Source organism: Lynx rufus, unplaced genomic scaffold (assembly GCF_022079265.1).
Source record: "Lynx rufus isolate CCGP_SWC_20201006 ecotype Redwood Valley unplaced genomic scaffold, mLynRuf1.p SCAF_2, whole genome shotgun sequence".
NCBI classification, from domain to species: domain Eukaryota; kingdom Metazoa; phylum Chordata; class Mammalia; order Carnivora; family Felidae; genus Lynx; species Lynx rufus.
Window position 1 is genome coordinate 100,128,084 of NW_025814834.1, and position 23,780 is coordinate 100,151,863.

Genomic DNA, 23,780 nt, shown 5'->3' on the forward strand with positions numbered 1-23,780 from the left:
ATATTTTGCCTGTTGTAAACATGCATTCATCTATCCAGTTATGAGTTGGACACCTACTGGGTCCTAGGCAATAAAGCTAAAAAGATAAAATTATAAACTTAGTTTAATTATTACTTGCCTAGTGAAAGAAGCCAACCATATAATAGAATGCATTGCATGTCATGATAGAGATAAATACAGTGTAATCGTTAGAATCTCTAAGGAGAGATTTCTTAACTACGAGACACTCTCTAACCAGGGAAATTTGGTAATGGTTTCTGTTCCTTGAGTTTAAGAAAAAAAAAAAAAAAAAAGAGTAAGATTCAGTACGAAAAGCAAACAAAAACGTTGTTCCAAGCGGAAGATGTTTCATGTACAAAGGCAAAAGAGAGATTCCAGAGGGCAAGAGAGGGAACCTACAGAATTATTGACTCTATCATAGTTGAAAGATGTGATTCACTCAGGTATCTTGTCAGTATTTATTATATACCTAGCAATGCAATGTTTTCATCCTTGAACTGTGTATTCCTTCAGTTTTACATTTTTACATATGTCATATATTTTCATGAGTGTCCATGAAGTAGAGAAGAAAAATATTAGCCTTATATCTCTATCAAGGGAGGTTCTCACTAATAAAGCTGAAACCAGACTCTTGAGATTATGAAAATAGTTACTAACTTACTTATTCAAGTAAAATAAGTAAATAATTATTAAGCACAATTTATATAACAGTCATTATCTAGGTGCTGGAGGTAGAGCAGTGAAGAATTCAAGGGTCCTCCCTCATGGAGTTTACATTCCTGAGGAACTTCACCTACTTGCCTATCTACTTGCCCACCTGCATACATACACGCATATACAAAACAAGTGCATACCTACCTGAAATAAAATATGTTGGATACTGTTAGGTACTATGGAAAAAAAAACAGAAGTAGGTAAAAGGAGATGAGGGATTCAGACAGAGTTGGCTGATCTGGCTTCTAAGATCACCCTCTGTATGGGGTAATGGGAAAACACCTCACTGTTAAGGTGATACAGAGCCAAGATATGAAAGAGATAAAAGAAAGAACCAGGCAGAATAAAAAGTGCAAAGGCCCTGGAGCAGGATCATGCACAATGAGGAAGCAGGAGAATGAAAGGAGATGAGATCAGAAAGAGAGTGGAGGGCCAGATCATCTGAAAGGGTTTATAGGGCATTTTAAAGACCTGCAAAAAAAGTAACCATAGCAAAAGTCTTTCTTTTACCGGATGTATAATCACTGTCACTAATCCAACAGGAAAGAACTGAATGTTTTTCAGACAAATCCATTTTCTCAATGTTTCCCCTGGAGCAAAAAGAAAGCAGTCTATATGCATAGCTTCCATCATTTAATTTTCAGAAAATAATTCTATTGATGTAACATGCCACTTAGAGCTTAATTAAAAAATCATCAAATGGGCATTAGTATTTGTGTATTTTTGGAGGGGTGAACAGTGAAGATGGGAAGTTTGAATTAAATGATTTTCAATGGATCCCTTCCAATTTTGCAGCCTTTTAATTTCAGCGTTTCAGTTCATTTATATATGCATCAACAGAAATGTAAGTTCAAGTAACTAGAGTGGCTGGGTGAAATATTTCAGAAAAAAATATATTAGATATTGTTTGGTTTTTGTAAGCCAGTCATTAAAGAGTTTGTTCTGGTAGAGTCAAAACAAAGAGACAGAAAGGACATTGATGGTGCTTCCAGGGAGTGGGGTAGGGAGGAATGGGAAGTTACTGTTTAATGGACACAGTTTCTAGTTGGGACACATGAAAATTTTCTGAAGATAGATGGTGGTGGTGCATTCACATTATTTTTAAAATAATTTGACCGTTTTGCAAACAAAAGTCCAATACCATCTTGATGTCATCACGTGCACTTCTGTTTTTAGAATGAGGAGCCAGTGTTTTCTAGAGACGGCAGCACATTCTTTATGACAGTTCCTGTTAAGCAAGGGGGCCGTGGAGAATTTCACCACATAGCGATGTTTCTTGTCCAGGTACGTGCTGGCTCCTTTCTGTGTTTGGTTTCATTGCTGTCATACTCACGAAGGTACAATTCTTAGGGCATATTCTGAACCTACAGTTAATGCCTGTGAAATCCAGGCATACATTTAACCCAAGGACTAAGTTCTAGAAAGAGGATCCCCCTCCATAACTATAAATTCAAACTGTACTTTCCCATATAATAGTCTCAACACTCAAGAGAATTTAGTGAGCCATAATATATGCTAAGAGACTTGGGCCTTGGATTAGAGAGAATTGAATACATGAAAATTACCCAACCCCTACTTTCAGAGATTGGAGGACAATTTAGAGAAAATTTTTCATTCAACAAATATGTATATTCCCTATTTTGTGTAAGCAGTATTTTCAAGGTGCTATAAATGCCTTAAATATTTGAAGCAAACTAATTTCTGGGGCACCTGGGGGGCTCAGTTGGTTAAGTGTCTGACTCTTGCTTTAGGCTCAGGTCAGGATCTCACCGTTCATAAGTTTAAGCCCTAGGTTGGGCTCCACACTGTCAGCTGCAGCATCAGAATACTTGGTATTCTCTTTCTTTCTCTCTCTGGCCCTCCCCCTCAGATGTGCTCAGTTTCTCTCTTTCAAAATACATAAACGTAAATAAATGAATGAATGAATGAATGAATGAGTGAATAAATAAATAAATGCTTGAAGCATACTAAATGTCCATCAAAAACTGAATACTTGAATACTTTATGGTAACCCCCCACAAGGAAATACAATTCATATTTGAAAAACCAGGATAAAATGTATTGTCAATGACACAGAGTCTGTGCTATATTTTTATAGACTTTCCAATTAAAATAAGGAAAGGGTTATTTTTCTTTTAAGTTCCAGACCATACAGTTTTATCCAATTATTTAAAAATGGGAGAATTCACAAATGGTTTAAATGTGACAAGGTTAATGAGTCAATTGGAATGTAATGGTCAATAACAAACATTCAGGAGAACTGGTTTCCTTCAAAATCAAATAAACAAACATCCTAGTCTCAGGCAAAAGATAATTTATAAAGGCAAAGGATGTGGATAAACTGGAATCCTCTATGAGAGTTTACAAACAAACTAGCCAAGAATCAATTTCGCACTTACAAAATATAGAGTAAATATAAATGTGCCAAAAGATCCCTAAACAACCTGGCTACATTTATGTTGTTAGAACCTTCACAAGCCTTGTGCAAATTCTCAAACTTTTATCATAATCTATATACATATTTGTGTGCAGCAGCTCAGAAATTTGTGTGCCTTGAATTCTCAAAATCTTAATGTCGGTAGTTTAAAATTTAACACATGTCTAAGTTCTGTACCTATTAAAACAACTGCCATGACTTTAATTTGAATTAAAGCCAGAATAAGTAATTTGGAACATATATAATTTTCACAATAAAGATGTAGATTAATTTTCATAGTATATCATTTAAGTTGGAAAAATAGGTTATAGACTAATCTATAATATCTCATTTATGTTTGAAATAAATGTATCTATATATGCCTAAACTTTTTGATGATTTTATATGTATTAAAATGATTATATCAGACAGCACTAAGGGGGCTATTTTTTTTTTATGTAAACTGGAAGAAGTTTCACTAGCAAATTATTCTACCTGATTAACTTTTGCTAGCTAATTATAAATTTTGTTATCATAAATACTAGATCTTTTGGTCAAAAATAATATATCACACTATAAGTGTGGGTGCGGGGCTCAAACCCACTAAACGCAAATGTTAACACTGTGACATTTTATTAAATTTTTAATGTTTATTTTTGGGAAGGAAAGAGAGACAGAGAAGCAAGGGAGGAGCAGAGAAAAAAAAGGGAGACACAGAATCTGAAGCAGGCTCCAGGCTCCGAGCTGTCAGCAATAGAGCCTGATGCAGGGCTTGAACTCACAAACCTCGAGATCATGACCTGAGCTAAAGTCAGACACTCAACTGACTGAGCCACCCAGGCACCCCATTTTATTAAATTTTTAAACCACAGTATTTTATATTCACAAAACTGTGTGAAAACCCAGGTTGTCCAAATTGCATACAAATTGTAAATACAGCAAATGATAGGGAAAGATGTATAATACACCATTATATATACAATTCCAAGAAGACAATCTATTTAACAAATTGAGAGAAATAGTGTCTTTTAAAAAGTGTTGGATTGGAAGGGAATGGGAGGTGCTAATGCTGGCCTGTAGGAATTGAGACATTTCTTTATAAACAGAAGTTTCTTTATAAGCCTTGGGAAGAAATACCTTCTTCCCCCAATCAAAACAGCCTGACATGCAGTCTAATTCATTATTCCTGAAGTGTTCAGAACAACTTCATAGAGTAGATGTGTCTACTTTGTTCCTCTTCTATATGAAGATTATAACAAAGCTTTCATTGAAGTAGAAAAGATTTTGATCTATTCCGGTTGCAGTTCAGAGAATTTGTGGCTTGCCTCAATGAGAAATAAACATGACTGCACTATTATTTATGGATGTTTTGGCAATGTGGATAAAATTACTCTACTTTGTTAATGAGTTAGAGGTCAGTGGTTAGATAAATGTTAAGTTATACCTAAGTTTATACACAGACACAATCTTAGTAAACAGTTGAATTCCTTTCCCTCAAAAAAAAAAGTTTTTAAAGTTTTTATTTATTTTTGAGAGAGAGGGAGAGAAAGAGAGAGCATGAGAAGGGGAGGGGCAGAGAGAGAGAGGGAGACACAGAATCTGAAGCAGGTTCCAGGCTCCAAGCTGTCAGCACAGAGCTTGATGCGGGGCTTGAACCCACTAAATGCAAGATCATGACCAGAGCTGAAGTCTGATGCTTAACCGACTGAGCCACCCAGGTGCCCCCACCTCAATTTTTTTAAATAGTTTACAAAAAAGATCTTTTAAGAATCCTCTAAGATTATGATATTGACACATATATATGCTATGAAAATCTTAGAATTCGAAGCTGAATTAACTCATTTAAAATCAAACACAGTCTCCTCCCCTCACACATCACACTGTAAATAAATTTGTATATATAGGTATTTCTAATTCCTTTTAACATTGAAAAATATTTAATTTTCTTTTGAATATTGCAATCAAAGCACATGTATGGATTTGTGGTATTTAAAGAATAATGTATAAGAATTCTTATATTATTTATTATATTCTTACTGTTTAATATTAGTCTCCAATGTCATTTTAATAGCTCTTCAACATTCTGCCAAATAGGTTTAGTATACTCTATTTAAATGAATCAATTTTAATCAGCATTAAAGTTACTCTAATTTTGATACGAGAAATTACTCAGAGGTAAACATTCATATGCATAAGTATTTATTTATGATTATTACCACAAAAATATATTTTAAGATATCAGAGATATGTAGGCAAAGTGTATGTGTACATACGTTTTTAAGTTTTGCTATGGAGTGGCAAATTGGCTCTCCAAAAATAGTGTAATAACTTAGAGTCTAAATAGTAATGCATATACCAACATTGATGACTTTGTACACTCTTTCTTCCTTGACCTGCTGCCAGTGAGGAGGAATGACAAGAACAGGGTTTGACAGCCAACCAGCAGGATGGGCACCCTTTGATGCTTAGCTATATTTGAGGGCTTCCTCACTGACTGAAAATGTATTTATCTGGATGAAGTATCTCACTAAATGAAGTTAGTAATTTTCTCCAAACATTTTGCTCTCTTTGACAATGAGTAGGTAGATGGAAACTATTCATTGGAGACTAGGGTATAAAATTAGCCTTTCAGGCTATTTTCGTTAAGAGGGTGATGGTAGGGGCGCCTGGGTGGCGCAGTCGGTTAAGCGTCCGACTTCAGCCAGGTCACGATCTCGCGGTCCGTGAGTTCGAGCCCCGCGTCAGGCTCTGGGCTGATGGCTCAGAGCCTGGAGCCTGTTTCTGATTCTGTGTCTCCCTTTCTCTCTGCCCCTCCCCCGTTCATGCTCTGTCTCTCTCTGTCCCGAAAATAAATAAACGTTGAAAAAAAAATAAAAAAAAAAGAGGGTGATGGTTGTCATTACACATATTTTAGTATTCATTTTTCTCATTTACAAAGGCATTCCTTACTAATTTCAAAAAATAAAACTAGAAAGAATTTATGTTTCTCTCCTTTTAGACAAGATTATAATTTTATGTTAACTATAGAATTTCATAGTTTAAGTTCTAATTATAAAGCATACTTTTCCCATAATGCTACATAATTTTGAGAAACAGTTCTTTAGAAGATTAATATTTAGTTGACTGGATGTAGACAGTTAACCAGTATAATTCAGTGTTTAATTCAGTGGCAGTTTGTTGTAACTATCTGTCACTATACAAAAAGCTAGTTTATATTATGGATCCTTTATTTAGTTTTGATTAACAGACTTGGAGTTCCTGCATCAAAACTAAGATATTTGTAAACTCATATATATATGTATACACACACATATAAACTCATACATATACACATATATGTGTGTGTGTGTGTGTGTATATATATGTATATAAAATTTATTTCTAGATTACTTTCCATATGAATATGTGATAACAGAATTTCTCTACTTTCATAAGTTACCTTAAAGATAATATGAATAAAAATAAAAACTGGCTTTTCTAAAAATCTATAAATTGCTCTTTTGAGTAAAATATACACTGTGCAGTATTAATATCAGTTTATGTGGTTCTTGAGTCAAACAATGATGCAAAACTTCTTTCCCTCAGAACATTAGACTTGCAATTGCTTCACAAGTTTTCTCCTACCTCTCTCTCCATAGCAATCCTCATATAGACCTTTAACTTCTGAATTGCCTTGTCTGGAACTCTAATATCCTGCATTCGCTGTAATGCAGGCTGCAGTTAAGTAAAAAGGTTTTTGCCAAAGACATGGCTACCTTTTTTCTCTCAGATATGGAGTAAGCAGAGTTTCAATCATGCTAAGTGGTTCAGATTCATAAATGAAAGGAACTGCCCTGTCATCTTTCTAAATTGTGTTAAATGAAAAATTATATATGTTGGTGAATCCATTCTCTTTCTCTACGCAGCAATACAAAGTTTTGCTCATGAGAGCTGATGATTTCACTTGGAACAATTTTAAATGCCATTATTCATTACAAAAGCTGTAGAAAATGGCATGCCCCCAATTCACAATTCTATCACCTAATCAACCCAATACATTTTTTTTCATTAAATTCCACTGCTGTATCTGATTAGGACATTGTCTGAAAACAATTAGCTCACCTCATGTGATAAATAGTAAATTATAGCATGCTATTTTAGGCACTATATCACTTATTTAGAAGCTGTAGAAATTAAACAGAATTTAATATAAGAAATTTGAATGAACAGTGTGTAATCAGGTAAAAAGCACATATATTATGAAATTTTCACTGATACCAATCTTCCAAATTTTTAAATAGAAATACAAGATTAATATTTAACTTTTCTAAGTAAGATAAAATCTATACCAATTTGAGGAGAGGTAATCTGATTTCTAATGGTGTCTAATACCTTATTCTCAAATTTATTTGGCAATAAAAACATTTGACCTGCATCCTAGATTTCCATCCCACTAATGAATGAAAATCATTAGTTGTATCGCCATTTAGTCTAAAATTAAAAGTGAAATATGAGTTTAAAGTACATTGCCATGTTGCCCTTGTCAAAAGTCCACTAAGCTTTCATATTTATCATCATTTTTTGTATTCTACCAAGTTAATATAATAGAGACCATGGTTGCATGGAAAAAATTATTACTGCACAGTGAGAATGATTCTTCTTTCCTCTTTGTTCAGTTATCTTAGCTGTGATTGTCTTTGGAAAGTGGACTGAAAACTAACTGAGATACAGACACCCCTCGGGAAGATTAGTCAAGTTCCTTGATATTTATTTTGAACTCACTGTATGAGCCGTCTACCATATTTTGATTTGTATTAGGATTATTTACCTCCAGTCCAGATCAAATGTAATATGCTCGCTGATGCAATATAATCTGATATGCAGTCGTGGAGAATAGTTGAGTCTTACAACTATAACTGTAGAACTATAAAAGACAGGCTATGCTCTTATATGTGAAATGAAGTTGCACTTATTCCTCAGCCCAGATTTGCCCTCGTGGATATAAAGTGAGCAAAGCAATTACAGATGCTTGAAGTGAAATCTAAAAATTGTGAGGTTGTTGTTAAGGCTTCCAACAAGAAAACTTTTGGTCCTAAGTTAGAAGAAAAATATTTTTATGCTGGATGCACCATTGAAATGAATAATGTGTAATTTTTAATATTGGGTACACTGTGTTCAGACATTGTCTCAAAGCATTGAGTTTTGCTCATGATAACTTGTACTTTTTAATTTTTTTAAGTATTTTTTTAAGTTTATTAATTTGAGAGAGAGAGAAAGAGAGAGTGTAAGCAGGGGAGGGGCAGAGAGAGGGGGAGAGAGAGAGAGTCCCAAGCAGGCTCTACACTGTCAGTGCAGAGCCCCATTTAGGGCTCAAACTCACGAACCATGGGATCATGACCTGAACTGAAATCAAGAGTCAAACTTAATTGTTTGCTTAACCGACTGAGCCAGCCAGGCTCCCCACTCATGATCATGTTTAATGTAGACACTCTTCTATCCTTGAATACATACCTACAAATAACAAAATTTTCTGAAAAAATGGAGAAAATATAATCAAGCTAGAAATCTTGAAACCAAGGCATCTCTAGATATGTTCAAATAATAGAGCACAATTTCTGTACCTTTCAATGTTTTGAGATATTGTTCATCTTAAAATTGGGCACCAAAGATGCACTAAAACCTTAAGCTGTTAGTATTCTGTCCTTGGCTCAACCAAAGCAAGGTCTGATAATGACTACTGGAATCCAAAGTTATAATCAAGAAGTCATAGGTTTGGGGTGTCTGGCTGGTTCAGTTGGTTAAGTATTCTACTCTTGGATTTTTGCTCAGGTCATGATCAAACTGTTCATGAGTTCAAGCCCTGCATGGGACTCTGCACTCACAACGCAGAGCCTTCTTGGGATTCTCTGTCTCCTTTCTCTCTGACCCTCCCCTACTCATGGCTTTCTTTACTCTCTCTTTCAAAAAATAAATCAACCTAAAAAAAAAAGTGTAAGTTACACAAAGGAGGCAGAACTGCATATTTAAACTGTATTTTAAAATACTTTTAACTTTATGCCAACAAATTTGAGAAACTGAATGAAATAAATAAATTCTAAAATAAAAAACAAACACATTTAAGAAACAATGTGATTGTCCCATAATATTAAGGAAATGGAACAGCATTTTAAAACAGTGTTTTCAGGGGCGCCTGGGTGACTCAGTAGGTTAAGGGTCTAATCTCAGCTCAGGGCATGATCTTGCAGTTCATGAATTCGAGCCCCATGTCCGGCTCTGTGCTGACAGCTCAGAGCCTGGAGCCTGCTTCAGATTTTCTGTCTCCGTCTCTCTCTCTGCCCCTCCCCTGCTCACACTCTGTATCTCTTTCTCTCTCTCTCTCAAAAATAAATGAACATTAAAAAAAAATTAAATATTTTCACATCAAGTACAGGTGGTTTTGAAAACTGGGCTCTACCAAAATTCAAGAAGCATGCACTTAAAATGTATAGAAATATATTCAAAAAGGAGAAAAAGATGGAATATTTTTTGATACATTTAATGATACAGATATCATCTTATAACCAAAATCAAATGAAGACAGTATGGGAAAGGACAGTTACAGGTCACTTAAGAACTTCTAAACCAAGTAGTGGCAAACTGAATTCTTCAATGGATTTAAAAAAATACTGTTATTTTTCACAGAAGAATGCTGTTTGCTTAAAATTTAAATATCTGTGATATAATTCACTGCATTTTCATCTACATGAAAAAATATAATCATCTTAATAGATGCAGAAACAGCCTCCAATAAATTCCACAAATCCATGTTCAAAAACCTTACAAATTTAGAAACAAAAACAATTTCTTTATGCTGATAAAGGCACTCACCAAAAGCTTAGGTTATATAGCATAGTCTATACCGTGGAACATTAGTTACATTCCTTTTAAAATTCAACATTGAAACTTTGTATATTGACAGATGGTAAGTAGACTTAACCTGGGCATCACTTCTTAATGTGTGCAATATTGAAACACTATGATGTACACCTGAAACTATAAGATATTTTATGTCAATTAAACCTAAAGCAAAAATAAATGAAATTAAAAAAAAATAAAAGTTAGCACTGAGACAAGGAATCACAGTGAAGTACCTTGAATATGCAGAAAACCAAATATGATTTTTTTTTAATACCACCTAAGAAAGAAAGAAAGAAACAAGCTTGACAGACCCATCTCTTGGAATATTGTGGTGAAGGGAAAGGTAGAAACTAGAAACTGGTGATAGAAATTAAGGACCCCCCAGGGAAAAAAATGTATATCTATATACACATATATATTAGCTACATATATATGTACACACACACACACACACACACACACACACATATACATATACATATAGGCTGTCAGAAAACGCGTATCTACTCCTAATGGTGCTACCTTGGGGTGCTTGAGAAACAAGTTCTTAGGGTACTAGAGATAGCATTCCTTAGGGATGTAGCTCCTTAGGGTACTAGTGATAGAAATTTAGTGGCTCACCTAATCTTTCACCACTATTAGGCATCTATATCCTAGGAAATCCAAGATTTTTATAAAGAAGAAAATATGGCTGGCAGTAGACATGCAGTTGCTATGTGAGGTAAACAGAAAGTGAGAATAAAAAAAATATTTAATAGATAAAGCTACCCCTCTCCCAAAATCAACTATGAAGCAGAAGGATTCAGTAGTATAATACTCCCCAAATAACTAAGTATCACTAAATAAGCACTTGTAGATATGAAATTATCAAATGTGAAATTCAAAACTCAGAAAAGCCTTCATAAAGTATAAAGAAAAGTTGTAACCCAAAAAGTAACAGATTTCAGGAAGAATATTGAAAAAAAATAGTACAAAATCGTAAGAAACTAATGGAAAGATGACCAAGGGTAAATAAATATTGCCAAAAATATACTAGTGGTTATCAGGAAGAGAGATAAAAATAAGTAAATAAATGAAATAAAGTAGAGAGGATCAGAAGTAGCTAAGACAGGGAAATAATATGCAACTGATATTTAATTGGGTTTCTTAAAGGAGAGAAGCAGAAGACTGGAAGAAAGGCAACATTAAAACTATAATCCAGGGGCACCTGGGTAGCTCATTCAGTTGAGCCTCTGACTTTGGCTCAGGTCATCAACTTTGGGGTGCGTGAGTTCCAGCCTCGTGTCGGGCTTTGTTCTGACAGCTGAGAGCCTGGAGCCTGCTTCAAGATTCTGTGTCTCCCAGGGCACCTGGGTGGCTCAGTCAGTTGAGTGTCTGACTTCAGCTCATGTCATGAGATCACAGCTTGTGAGTCCAAGCCCTGTGTTGGGCTCTGTGCTGACAGCTTGGAGCCTGGAGCCTGCTTCGGATTCTGTGTCTCCCTCACTTTCTGTCCCTAACCCACTCGCATTCTGTCTCTGTCTCTCTCAACAATAAATAAACACTAAAAAAAAAAAAAAAAAAAAAAAAAAAGATTCTGTGTCTCCCTCTCCCTCTCTCTGTTCCTCCCCCGCTCGCACTCTCTCTCTCAAAAATAAATAAAGATTAAAGAAAATTAAAAACCATAATCCAAAACAAATCAGAACAACAGAAATGGTCAAGAAACAAAAGATAACTGTGAGAGGGATAAGAACATTATTGAAGTTGTTAATATAATGATAACATGTAAAACTAAAATAAAAACCTAGCACTGGATTTAAAAACATTTTTAAAAATTACTAAAAGACTTCCTACAAAAAAACTCATTAAGTATGACATCCATAATGAATATATAAAATATGATGGAGGTTTTTAAAATAGTTTTATAAAAGAGGTTTATAAAACAGTTATACCCAATAAATGTAATTTGGCTTAATTTATGTACTACAATTAAAAAAACTTTTTCATATTGCTTCTTGAAATTCATGCAATTCAGTCTTTTTGCAAAATACACATTTAAGAAAAAAGGATTTAGAGGGGCGCCTGGGTGGTGCAGTTGGTTGAGCATCCGACTTCAGCCAGGTCACGATCTCGCGGTCGGTGAGTTCGAGCCCCGCGTCAGGCTCTGGGCTGATGGCTCAGAGCCTGGAGCCTGTTTCCGATTCTGTGTCTCCCTCTCTCTCTGCCCCTCCCCCATTCATGCTCTGTCCCTTTCTGTCCCAAAAAAAATAAATAAACGTTGAAAAAAAAAAAAAAAGAAAAGAAAAAAGGATTTAGAAAGGGTAAATCCTAAGGCTAGACAAGAGAATTTTCATGCCGCAAAGCATTAAGAAGACCAAAAGAAGATACTTTATAATGTTCAAGGGTGCAAATCACAAAGTATATTAGTTAAAAATGTATCCACATCTTGGATAGTATAGTCACCACCTTCATAAAGTAGATATGCACAAAAAGTACTTGATATGTGGAAACTTCTTTTACCTTCCTCAGTCCAAAGTGAATTATATGATGTTCATATATATATATATATATACACACATATATATAATATATTGTATTTTTTATATTTTTATTAACTATATTATTACATATAGTATAGATTTTATTTTATAAATATAAATATATAAATATAATATATAATTTTGAACACATCCAAATGAAGAAATCCTTTTTAAGTGTATAGGGAACACTGACAAAAGTTGAACATACATTAGTTATTTTAAAAGCTCAATAAGTTCTATAAATTAAAAATTACATGAAAGCATGCTGTGATAACAATGTAATACGCCTAGAAATCAAGAACTCCTAACAAGTTTTCTGGCTAGAAACATTTTTAAAGCAAATCCAATTAAACAATTCCTTTGAAAAGTTCAAATTTGCAAAATTATAAAACAGTAATAAGAATGAAAACACCTTTCAGAATCAGATGTCAGAAAAAAATCATAGCTCTAAAAACCTATAAAAACTAAAATGGAAGTATGAAATTAAATGAGTTTAATTTCAGGTAGCAAATTATCAGCAAAATCCAACATAAGTCAGAAAGATGAAAATAAATTTAAAGCAGAAATGAGGTACATTATACAGTATATAGAAAGATGTAGAATAAATTTTAAAAAAGTAATGTTTTCTCCTTGAAAACACACACACATAGACACACACATACACACACACACACACACACACGCACACACAAAACATAAGCTGGCCCAATCAAGGAAAAAGGAGAAAGAAAACACATATAATTGGAAATGGCTGGTGGGAAATAACAGAGGACATTTCAGTAGATTTTGAGAGAGTATTTTGTAGAACTCTATGTCAACTAATTTGAAAATGTAGATGAAATGAACAATTTCATGAGGAAATACATTTAGCCAAAACTGCCCCAAGAGACACAGCTCACATTGACTCATGACAGAGAAGAAATGTAATGTCACTAAAGAACTGCACCACAAAGGAGCACCAGGGCCCACGTGATTTTATAAGAGAACCAGACATTCAAGGGTAATGCCAACACAGTTTGAACTGTTCTACAGCATAGGCTTTCTTTATAGTTGCTATAAAAGCCTTTTGCAAAATTTCATACCAATTCCTGGTTAAAAAAAAAAAAATTAAAAGGACACCTGGGTGGCTCTGTCAGTTAAGTGTCCAACTTTGGCTCAGGTCATGATGTCACGGTTCATGAGTTCAAGCCCTGCATTGGGCTCCCCGCTGACAGTGTGGAGCCTGCTTGGGATTCTCTTTCTCCCTCTCTCTCTCTGCCCCTCCTCTCTCTCTCTCTCTCTCTCTCTCTCTCCAAAATAAATATTTAAAAAATTAAAAATATAGGAATTGGAGGATAATTTCTTAATGTGATAAAACCTATATGCCTCAGTCCATAATCCAACAAAGTGGCATTCACATTAAGCTCAGAAAGAAGGAAGGATGCTCAGTATCTCCACATTTTTGTTTTGGACGTATTTGTGTAAATCAGATGAAAATAAACAACTAGCCATAAGATTTGAAAAGTATTCAGTGAGATAGGATAGATATTTAGCATATGGAAATGAACAGTTGTTCCTATATGCTAACAATAACCATTTAGAGTGTATGGAATAGGAAGCCATTCACAATAGCAACAAAATATAAAATACTTAGTGACATAAGAAAATGAAATGTATTTGAGATATATATAAAATATATAAATGTGCAAAATGTGCAAAATCTGTATGAGGACAATGTTAAAACATTCCTGAAAGACATAGACTTGAACAAATGGGAAAATATCCCTGCTCTGTGATAAAATGAAGATAGTAAAGAGGTGAGTATTAATTATAAATTTTATATTATCCCAATAAGAAATTCTAACAAGTTTTATATGTTTGAATGAGATATGCTTATTTTTAGGTTCATTTAGAAAAATAAGTATGCAGTAATATCTGAGGAAATACCAAAAAAAAAGTAAGAAGGGCTGAATTCTAAATAATATGGATGTTAAAAAATCTATAACTAGAAATGTGTGGTTTTAGGACATGAATTAACAGAGATTAAAGGAACAGAATATACAGTATAGAAAAAGACATATATATATATATATATATATGACAAATATGTGTGTGTGTGTGTGTATATATATATATATATATATATATATATATATATATAATAGAGATGGAACTTCAAAGTACTGGAAAAATGAATTTTTTTAATAAAATAGTTTTGGAAAAATTGAATATCATAAGGAAAAAGAAAAGTAGTTACGTACTACCATAATTCTAAAATGATCAGAAATCTAACTTTGAGAAATAAAACCTTACATGTACCAGGAGAAAACATCAATAAATTATTTGTAATCTTAGTTTGAAGAAAGCCTTTATACTATGCACCAATAGCCAGAGACAATATAAAAATACGATGGTAAATTTTATTACATAAAGATTAGAAGAATACTTTTGGTCTTTCATCCATTTTGAATTTATTTTTGTGTATGGTGTAAGAAAGTGGTCTAGCTTCATTCTTTTGCATGTTGCTGTCTAGTCCTCCCAGCACCATTTGCTAAAGAGACTTTTTTCCTCTGGATACCCTTTCTTGCTTTGTCAAAGATTAGTTGTCCATACATTTGTGAGTCCAATTCTGGGTTCTCTATTCTATTCCATTAGTTTGTATGTCTGTTTTTGTCCCAATACTACACCGGCTTGATGACTGCAGCTTTGTAGTATAGGCTAAAGTCTGGGATTGAGATGCCTCCAGCTTTGGTTTTCTTTTTCAACACTACTTTGGTTATTCTGGGTCTTTTGTGGTTCCATACAAATTTTAGGATTGTGGTTCCATTACAAATTCTAGCTCTGAGAAGAATGCTGGTGCTATATTGATAGGGATTGCATTGTATGTGTAGATTGCTTTGGGTAATATGACATTTTAACAATATTTGTTCTTCCAACCCATGAGGATGGAATGTTTTTTCCATTTCTTTGTATCTTCTTTAATTTCCTTCATAAGCTTTCTACAGTTTTCAGCATACAGATCTTTTACCTCTTTGGTTAAGTTTATTCCTAGGTATTTTATGGTTCTTGATGCAATTGTAAAGAGGATCTTCTGTCGCTGCATTATTAGTGTACAGAAATGCAACAAATTTCTGCACGTTGATTCAATATCCTGCTACTTGGCTGAATTCAAAGACCTAAATATGAGCCAGGAAACCATCAAAATCCTAGAAGAGAAAACAGGCAACAGCCTCTTTGACCTTGGCCACAGCAATTTCTTACTTGACATGTCTCCAAAGGCAAGGGAAATAAAAGCAAAAATGAACTCCTGGGACCTCATCAAGATACAAAACTTCTGCATAGCAAAGGAAACAATCAACAAAACTAAAAGGCAAGCAACAGAATAGGAGAAAATATTTGCAAATTACATATCAGTTAAGGATTAGTATCCAAAATCTATAAAGAACTTACCAAACTCAACACCCAAAAAAAACCAAATAACCCAGTGAAGAAATGGGCAGAAGACATGAAGAGACACTTTTCCAGAGAAGACATCCAGATGGCTAACAGACACATGAAAAGATGCTCAACATTGCTCATCATCAGAGAAATAAATATCAAAACCACACTGAAATACCACATCACAGCAGTCAGAGTGGCTGAAATTAACAACTCAGGAAACAATAGATGTTGGCGAGGATGTGAAGAAAGGGGAACACTCCTGCATTGTTGGTAGGAATGCAAACTGGTGCAGCCACTCTGGAAAACAGTGTGGAGGTTCCTCAAAAAATTAAAAATTCTATTACCCTGTGACCCAGCAATAGCACTACTAGGAATTTATCCAAAGGAAACAGGAGTGATGATTCATAGGGGCACATGTACCCCAATGTTTATAGCAACACTTTCAACAATAGCTAAATTATGGAAAGAGCCCAAATGTCCATCAACTGATGAATGGATAAAGAAGATGTGGTTTATATATACAATAGAATACTACTCAGTGGTGAAAAAGAATGAAGTCCTGCCATTTGCAACAACGTGGATGGAACTGGAGGGTATTATGTTAAGTTAAATAAATCAGTCAGAGAAAGATATCATATGTTTTCACTCATGTGGAATTTGAGAAACTTAACAGAAGACCATGGGGGAAAGGGGAAGAGAAGGGGGAAAAATAGTTACAGAGAGGGAGGGAGGCAAACCACAAGAGACTCTTAAATACAGAGAACAGACTGAGGGTTGATGGGGGTTGAGGGTCGAGGGGACAGGCGGGGAGGGAAAATGGGTGACAGGCATTGAGGAGGGCACTTGCTGGGATGAGCACCAGGTGTTGTATATGGGTTACGAATCACAGGAATCTACTCCTGAAGCCAAGAGAGACTATGCTGTATATACACTGTATGTTAGCTAACTTGACAACAAATTATATAAAAGATACATATATTGGAAAAATAGTACCATAACCAATGTCAAGATAAAACAACAATCCAGAACATACCTGCAGCTTATAGCTCACATAATGAATATAAAGACAAAGAGAACTGTTGAAAAATGAAGACCAAAACACAAAAGAAATCTGATAATAAAAACAAACATTAGCAGAGATTCAGATAATGATTGGCTCTCATTTATAATTGTGCGAATGACACATTATATATGTTATATTATACATATATGCATATATATGAAGCTCAACTTTTTTCCTAAGAGAAATGCAAAATGAAAGTACACCAGTATACCTGTGGCAAGTTGGGTTTCACAAGAAGCCAAGTGAAGAGAAGATTAGCCTGCAGGACCATTTTCACACAGGACATCAATAACTTTGGAAAGTTACACAAGGAAGCAAAATTGGCCAGAAAAATGTGGGCTGCAGGGCCATCTGAATGAAGGCCTCCGCTGATTCCACAAAGAGTTCTAGACTGAGGTGGCTCTCAGAGAAGTCCCAAGTGAGAGCAATAGGGTTGGGCTTGTATCCTTCAGTACTGATCAGTCCCATTGGATGTGGACTGCCCTTGAACAGAGGTCTAATCTTGGATGAGACATTGTCTTCAGTCCCGGCAACCCTCAGAGAAGAAGACTGACAGCTGAGCACTTTCTTCCAACAGCACTTCTAGGTGCTGCCAAGGTCCTTCCTTCCAGAGAGGGTTCCCATTGGCATTTCCTAGTGTCTACTACACCATTTCTCCCCTATCGGATTGGCAAAAATTCAAACACTGAACAACATGCTCTGCAACATGCCCATGAGAAAATAAGTACCTTATACATTGCTGGTAGATGTGCAAGATGATACTTCCCTTATAGAGGAGCATACCCTGACAATATTTCCCTACACATTAAATCACAAGCATATGTACAGAGTTAACCACTGTGGCATCATTTGAGATATGCGTCTTAGGAGGCTCATTATGGTATATCCACACTTTGGAGAACTATGTAGGAATAAAAAGGATGGAAGAAGATCTGTAACAAGAAAACATGCCCTGTGTTCTCTATCTCTAGCTTATATGTGTATGTGTATCTGGGTTTACATTTATAGTTATGAAATATTAATGTTTCACTTATAAAACATTTCCCCCCAGAAAAGGATAAACAAAGACCTAATAACTTTTTTGTATGTGATGAGAATGGCATGAAACCAAGACTTCTTGCAGGGATGTTCCCTCTGTCTGTCTGTCTGTCTCTGTCTTTCTCTTGTAATCTTAGTTTGAAGATATATATATATATATATATATATATATATATATATATATATACACACACACACACACACATACACTATATGTTTGAACTATCTACATATTTTTAAAATAATATTGGGGCACCTGGATGACCCAGTCAGTTAAGCATCTGACTTCGGCTTAGGTCATGATCTCATGGTTTGTGAGTTTGAATCCCACAGCAGGGTCTCTTCTCTCAATGCAGAGTCTACTTTGGATCCTCTCTCTCCTTCTCTCTCTGCCCTTCCTCTGCTCACACTCTTGCTTTCTCTCTCAAAAATAAAATAAACCTTCAGAAAATAAAAAGAGGGGTGCCTGGTTGGTGGCTCAGTTGGTTAAGCCTCCGACTTCGGCCCAGGTCATGATCTCGTGGTCTGCGAGTTCGAGCCCCACATCAGGCTCTGTGCTGACAGCTCAGAGCCTGGAGCCTGCTTCTGATTCTGTGTCTCCCTCTTTCTCTCTGCCCCTCCCCCACTCATGTTCTGTCTCTCTCTGTCTCAGAAATAAACATTAAAAAAATCAAAAAAAAGAAAAGAAAACGAATATTAAATAGAAAACATGAGGACACCAAAGCTATGTTGAAATACTAAGAGAAGCAAATGCACCTGAACGTAAATCAAACGGATATGGATTTTACTTAAAGATAATACTAAGAACACATACACACACATGCACACAGAGAGAGAACATAGGGATATCTCTCTAGCTAGCCATCTATCTCTTCTGAAAAGGCTCACAACTAATAACATTAGAGTAGCAATTAGCACACATAACCCCAGATCTTTATATCTAAATACTGTAATCCAGTAGAAAAAACTCATTGGAGAAATGACTGATTACAGTTAGGAGGTAGGGAAAGTAAAAGGATCTCAGAACATGTGATTGTGCAGAAAACAAGGAAGTGCTCAAAGACCAATGTAATCATTTCTAAAGAATAGAGGTGTTGGTTTGAAGGAGTGCCCAATAACCAAATTGTGACAATTTTAACATCATAAAGAATAACAACAATCATGGAATGTAATATATTACATTAAACATGGTTAAGTATGTAGTGATATGAAGAGGAGGGAGAGCAAGGATGAGAGTGAACACAGGCAAGGGAAAATAGTTTTCTTCACAGAAGAATGCTACCTGATAAATACAAAAGTGATATTAGAATTAGAAAATCACTTTGAAATGATAATTTATTCAGGGAAAGGTCATGAATGGATGCTAAACCTATGAAGTGAAAAGTTAATGGAGAAGAAGATGCTCACATAATGTTCAAGTATCATCCCACTTTTAATTAAAAGGCAAAATGTATTTTTCAATGCATATGTCACAGTTACCATGTAAACAGCATTGTCATGAGTGGGAAGATGTGTAATAGTATTCTTCCTAATATGAAGCAGAAGAGGTATCCAATATCACCTGTGTAATATTCTTGCCAAAAATATTTAGCCTAAATTAAAGCATAAGAAAACAATCAGACAAACCCAAAATGCTGGACATTCTATAAGACCATTGGACCAAGATTCTAAAAAATGGTTAATATTATAGAAATCAAAAAAGATAAATGTTTTTCTTTAAGAGAGATTAAAGAGATGATAACCCAATATATGTTAATATTTATTAAGACATCTATTTTATCTAAATATATAAATGTACATATTTATATGTCTAAACGTAATATACACACACACACACACACACACACACACACACACACACACATATATATGGTTACTTGGGCTGTTGTGGAAATTAGGGTATAGACTGTATGTTTAGATGATATTAACATAAATATTCGTATGTGTTATTTGCTTACGTGTGGAAATCGTCTTAAACTTGAGAGATGTATATTGAAGTATTTAGGCAAAAATATCCTGATGTTTGCAACTTACTTTTAAATGATTCAGCAAACAATGAAAGAGGGAGGGCAAATATTCAACGTGTTGATATAAGATGGTGAATCCAGGTAATGATCTCATGGGTGTTTATGTAGTATGCACTCAACCTTTCTGTAGGCTTGAACATTTTCTCAATAAAAAGAAAACAAATGTGGTACCATTTCATACTCATTAGATTGACCAAAAATTAAATAATCTGATGAAATTAACTGCCAGTAAGGAAGCAGCAAGGATGAGAAGCAATGGGAACTCACATTGCTAGTAGACTGTAAGTAGGGGCAACTTTGGAAAATACTTTGTCACTATCTAGTTAAGTAGAAGACATGTTTACTAATGACTAATCCCACTTCTTGGCGCTTATCTCAAGAAAATCCTGCCATGTGCATCATGACACCTTGATAAAACTGTTCATAGGCGACTTGTTTTTAAGAACTAAAATTTGGAAATGCTCAAATGTCAATACAACATAAATTATGCTATATTCACATAAAATACGACATAGTGGTGGAAACCAACTATGGCTGCAAACATCAACATAAATTAATCTCAGAAATAAATTCTTGTGTGAAAATAGCAAACCATAACATGATGCAATGGTGTAAAGGTTAAAAGTATACAATAGCGTTTATTTACAATAAAATTTGTTGTGAAATGTTTCACCTATATCTGTCCAAACTGTAGTTGTCGGCCATTTAGATGAGTGTTACCAAAGTCCTGTGTCTTTACTAAATGCCAAGATGACACCCTGTGTCAAAGTGTTGCACAGGCGATCATCACCTAGAGGTGTCTTCTAATGCTTTTCCCACAGTAACGGAGAAAAGGCACTCTCCTACCCGGATCAATGTTTACATGAATGTGTGTGCATTCTCGAGAATGAAAACAAGAAACTGAGTGTTAGCTGCGAATTGCAGAATTAAAAGTGATACAGGTAGTTGGTATTTTTGTGTTGACCAGAAAGATGCTGTTTAAATAAAAAAAAGAAAATCAATATTTTCTATTTCTTTGCAGAGTAAAAGTGAGCAAATTACTGTGCGGCATCTGACATCAGGAAACTGGGAAGTGATAAAGATCTTGGCATACGATGAAACTACTCAAAAAATGTGAGCATTTTGGTTCTCTAGTCAGGTTGGTAGTCGCAGTTGTCAAACGCAATCTTTCGGCCAGATTGATGTTTTGCTTACCGTGGTCCTAGTCCAGACACCTCGGCCATGGAAACAGCAACATTCTCTTTAAAGAGTCTCCCTACCCTTCACCCAGAGAGACACTTGCACACACACATTTACACAGATACGTACACACTTAGACTGAGAGAGATCACAGAGAAGTGTGATATGATGATATTTTAAGAACAAAAAGATGTGTTTCCCAAACGGATCAAAGTTCGGTGGTTGCATGAGAGAACAGGCCGGAGCTCGAAGATTCAAGTGAAAACTCAGCGTGGCAAAAATTGATCTGTGCCTGATGTGTGTGTTTTCTCTTTCCTGGGCAGTTACTTTCTGAGCACGGAGTCTTCGCCCAGAGGGAGGCAGCTGTATAGGTAAGCAAGGTGCAAAGACTTGGCTGCACAGGTTGATTTCTCAGTGGCCATCTACACACCTTAAGGATAGGATGGAAAACTCTGCAATTTCATTTTTGACATGGCGGAACCTCACGCTCTTGGTCCAGTCTCTCACGTCTGGACCTTTGTCTGGACCCTGAACGTTGGGACCTGACGTGAAGACCATCCAGCTGCTCCTTTTGTAATTTTTTTCCTCACCTGCTTTTATAGTCTCAAAGTGTCTTTTTTTTTAAGGCTTGCATTTCTCAACTACCCACCTCACGGGAGTTTACGTATTTTCCTGAGTGGACTTTTCTTCCGCTAAGCCTCATTTTGAATTTTCAGTGCATTTATATTGTACACCGGTAATTTATTCCCAAAGTAAAACCATTGTGAACACTTAGAAGAGTAGATCAAGGGGAAGTTTTTCTCCCCTGCCCCCACGATGTGCAAAACCTGGTAAGATTATTATTTGAGCCAGTAACACTCACTGCTTAGTAAAATAAAGCATTAGATGGGGAATGTTCTCATCTGCCCAATTTTCCCAGATGGAAAGTTATATTCATAAAAGATGCTTAAGGTCATACCTATTTAGTATTAAAATGTCTCCTCACTCAGGAAGCTTTCACCAGGACCTCATAAGAATGACTTTTATTTTTGTCTGGCAAGCAACTTATTAATTCTAGACTTTATATACACTTTCAAATTTCCATTTCACAGATTCATTTTTAAAGTGTCAAAACTGCCATGGCATATTCTCAGTGGAAATTCATCATGTTTGAAGAAGTGTCACCACTGATTCTTACCCAGTAGCCTAGACTTTCCTTTGAGAGTAAAAATGCATGTTTAAAGCACCCTAAACTCCCTCTAATACACTGCACACTCTTATTTATGCATAAATTGCTTTCATCCGAAGCGTCGATTTTTATCACCTCTCTCAATAGGTGATTTTTGGATTCTTTGTTTTATGCGGTTTTTGTTTTGTGTTTCTCTTGAGTGTGAAACCCATAGTCTCAATTCTAATGACTTCCAAGGGAAGGACAGCTGTTTATTTAAAGAGACTGATGCTAGTGTTGATTTAGAGATCTTGATGAACGTAGTGGTCACTTTGTGCTTTTTGGTGACCTGAAGCATATCTTGAAGCGTATACTCTGGTTGATGCTGGCAGTTGTGAACAATTTAAGGTTGTGGAACTAGTATATCTAAGTGTTATTTCTCTCATTTTATGAAACTCTTAAAGAAAAATCACAGTGTCAAAAGATTAGACTAGGCTCATTTCAGCCAATGGAACTATCTCAATCTCTCTTCATGATTAGCCTAAAATGTGATCTGAATCAAAATGACTTCTTAGATTTGTGTGCTTGTCTTTGTTCTCTAGTGACTGAGGCAGCAGTCTATCTATGAACTGTACTAGTGGAGCAGGCCATGTTATAAAGGAAATATAGTACCAATAAATTTCCCCTTAAGTAGCTCAGCAAATGCCAGTTGGCTTGACTGTAAGATAACGTTACTGTTTAACTCAGAAAACTCAATCACTGTCTTACCCAGGTCATAAAAATAATCATTGGTTGACTAAATTTATGGGATGAGATATACCCGTGAAGAATCACAGATGCTGCCATAGTCAGTGTTAGAATGAATGTTGTCTCAAAATGTGCATTTCTTTATTTCAATAGATTATCATAATTTAGACTATGATCTAAGTAATGATAAATACTAACATAAATCTCTGAGGAACTTGAATCTGAAAAGTTATATGAAGGAGGAGAGAGGGAAAGGGTTTAAATCCTAGTTATGTCATTTCACTAGGCACGCATTCTTCTCTGTGGAGAGTGCTGCACAACATTGTGACTATAATTAAAGACACTGAATTTTATACTTAAAAATGATTAAAATGGAAAGTGCTATGGTGTAGGTGTATTTGAATGTATATACACACATAGAGCAATTTCAAAGAGAAAAAATAAGGCATGATTACCTTGCAAGTTATCGTTAGGGTGAAATGGCCTAATGTATTAAGTGCTTCGTGTATTGATCGGTTAGGCCAGTAAAGGAAAATTTGGATTCTAATGAGCTCAGAATGTTTCAAATGTGAAATTTTGAATTCTTGAACGATACTTAACATCTATTCTCAATTGCTTCTGGTGCCCACGCCAA

At 35.2% G+C, this 23,780-nt stretch overlaps 1 protein-coding gene across 1 annotated transcript in view; it reads left to right on the plus strand.

Annotated features, from left to right (window-relative positions):
* The window catches only part of DPP10 (dipeptidyl peptidase like 10), a 649,764-nt gene that overhangs the window by 564,871 nt on the left and 61,113 nt on the right, over nucleotides 1–23,780 (plus strand). The window contains exons 13-15 of the mRNA XM_047084533.1: nucleotides 1,891–1,998; nucleotides 21,095–21,186; nucleotides 21,576–21,623. Of these exons, the coding sequence (XP_046940489.1) occupies nucleotides 1,891–1,998; nucleotides 21,095–21,186; nucleotides 21,576–21,623 (248 nt within the window). The remainder of the gene's footprint in view (nucleotides 1–1,890; nucleotides 1,999–21,094; nucleotides 21,187–21,575; nucleotides 21,624–23,780) is intronic.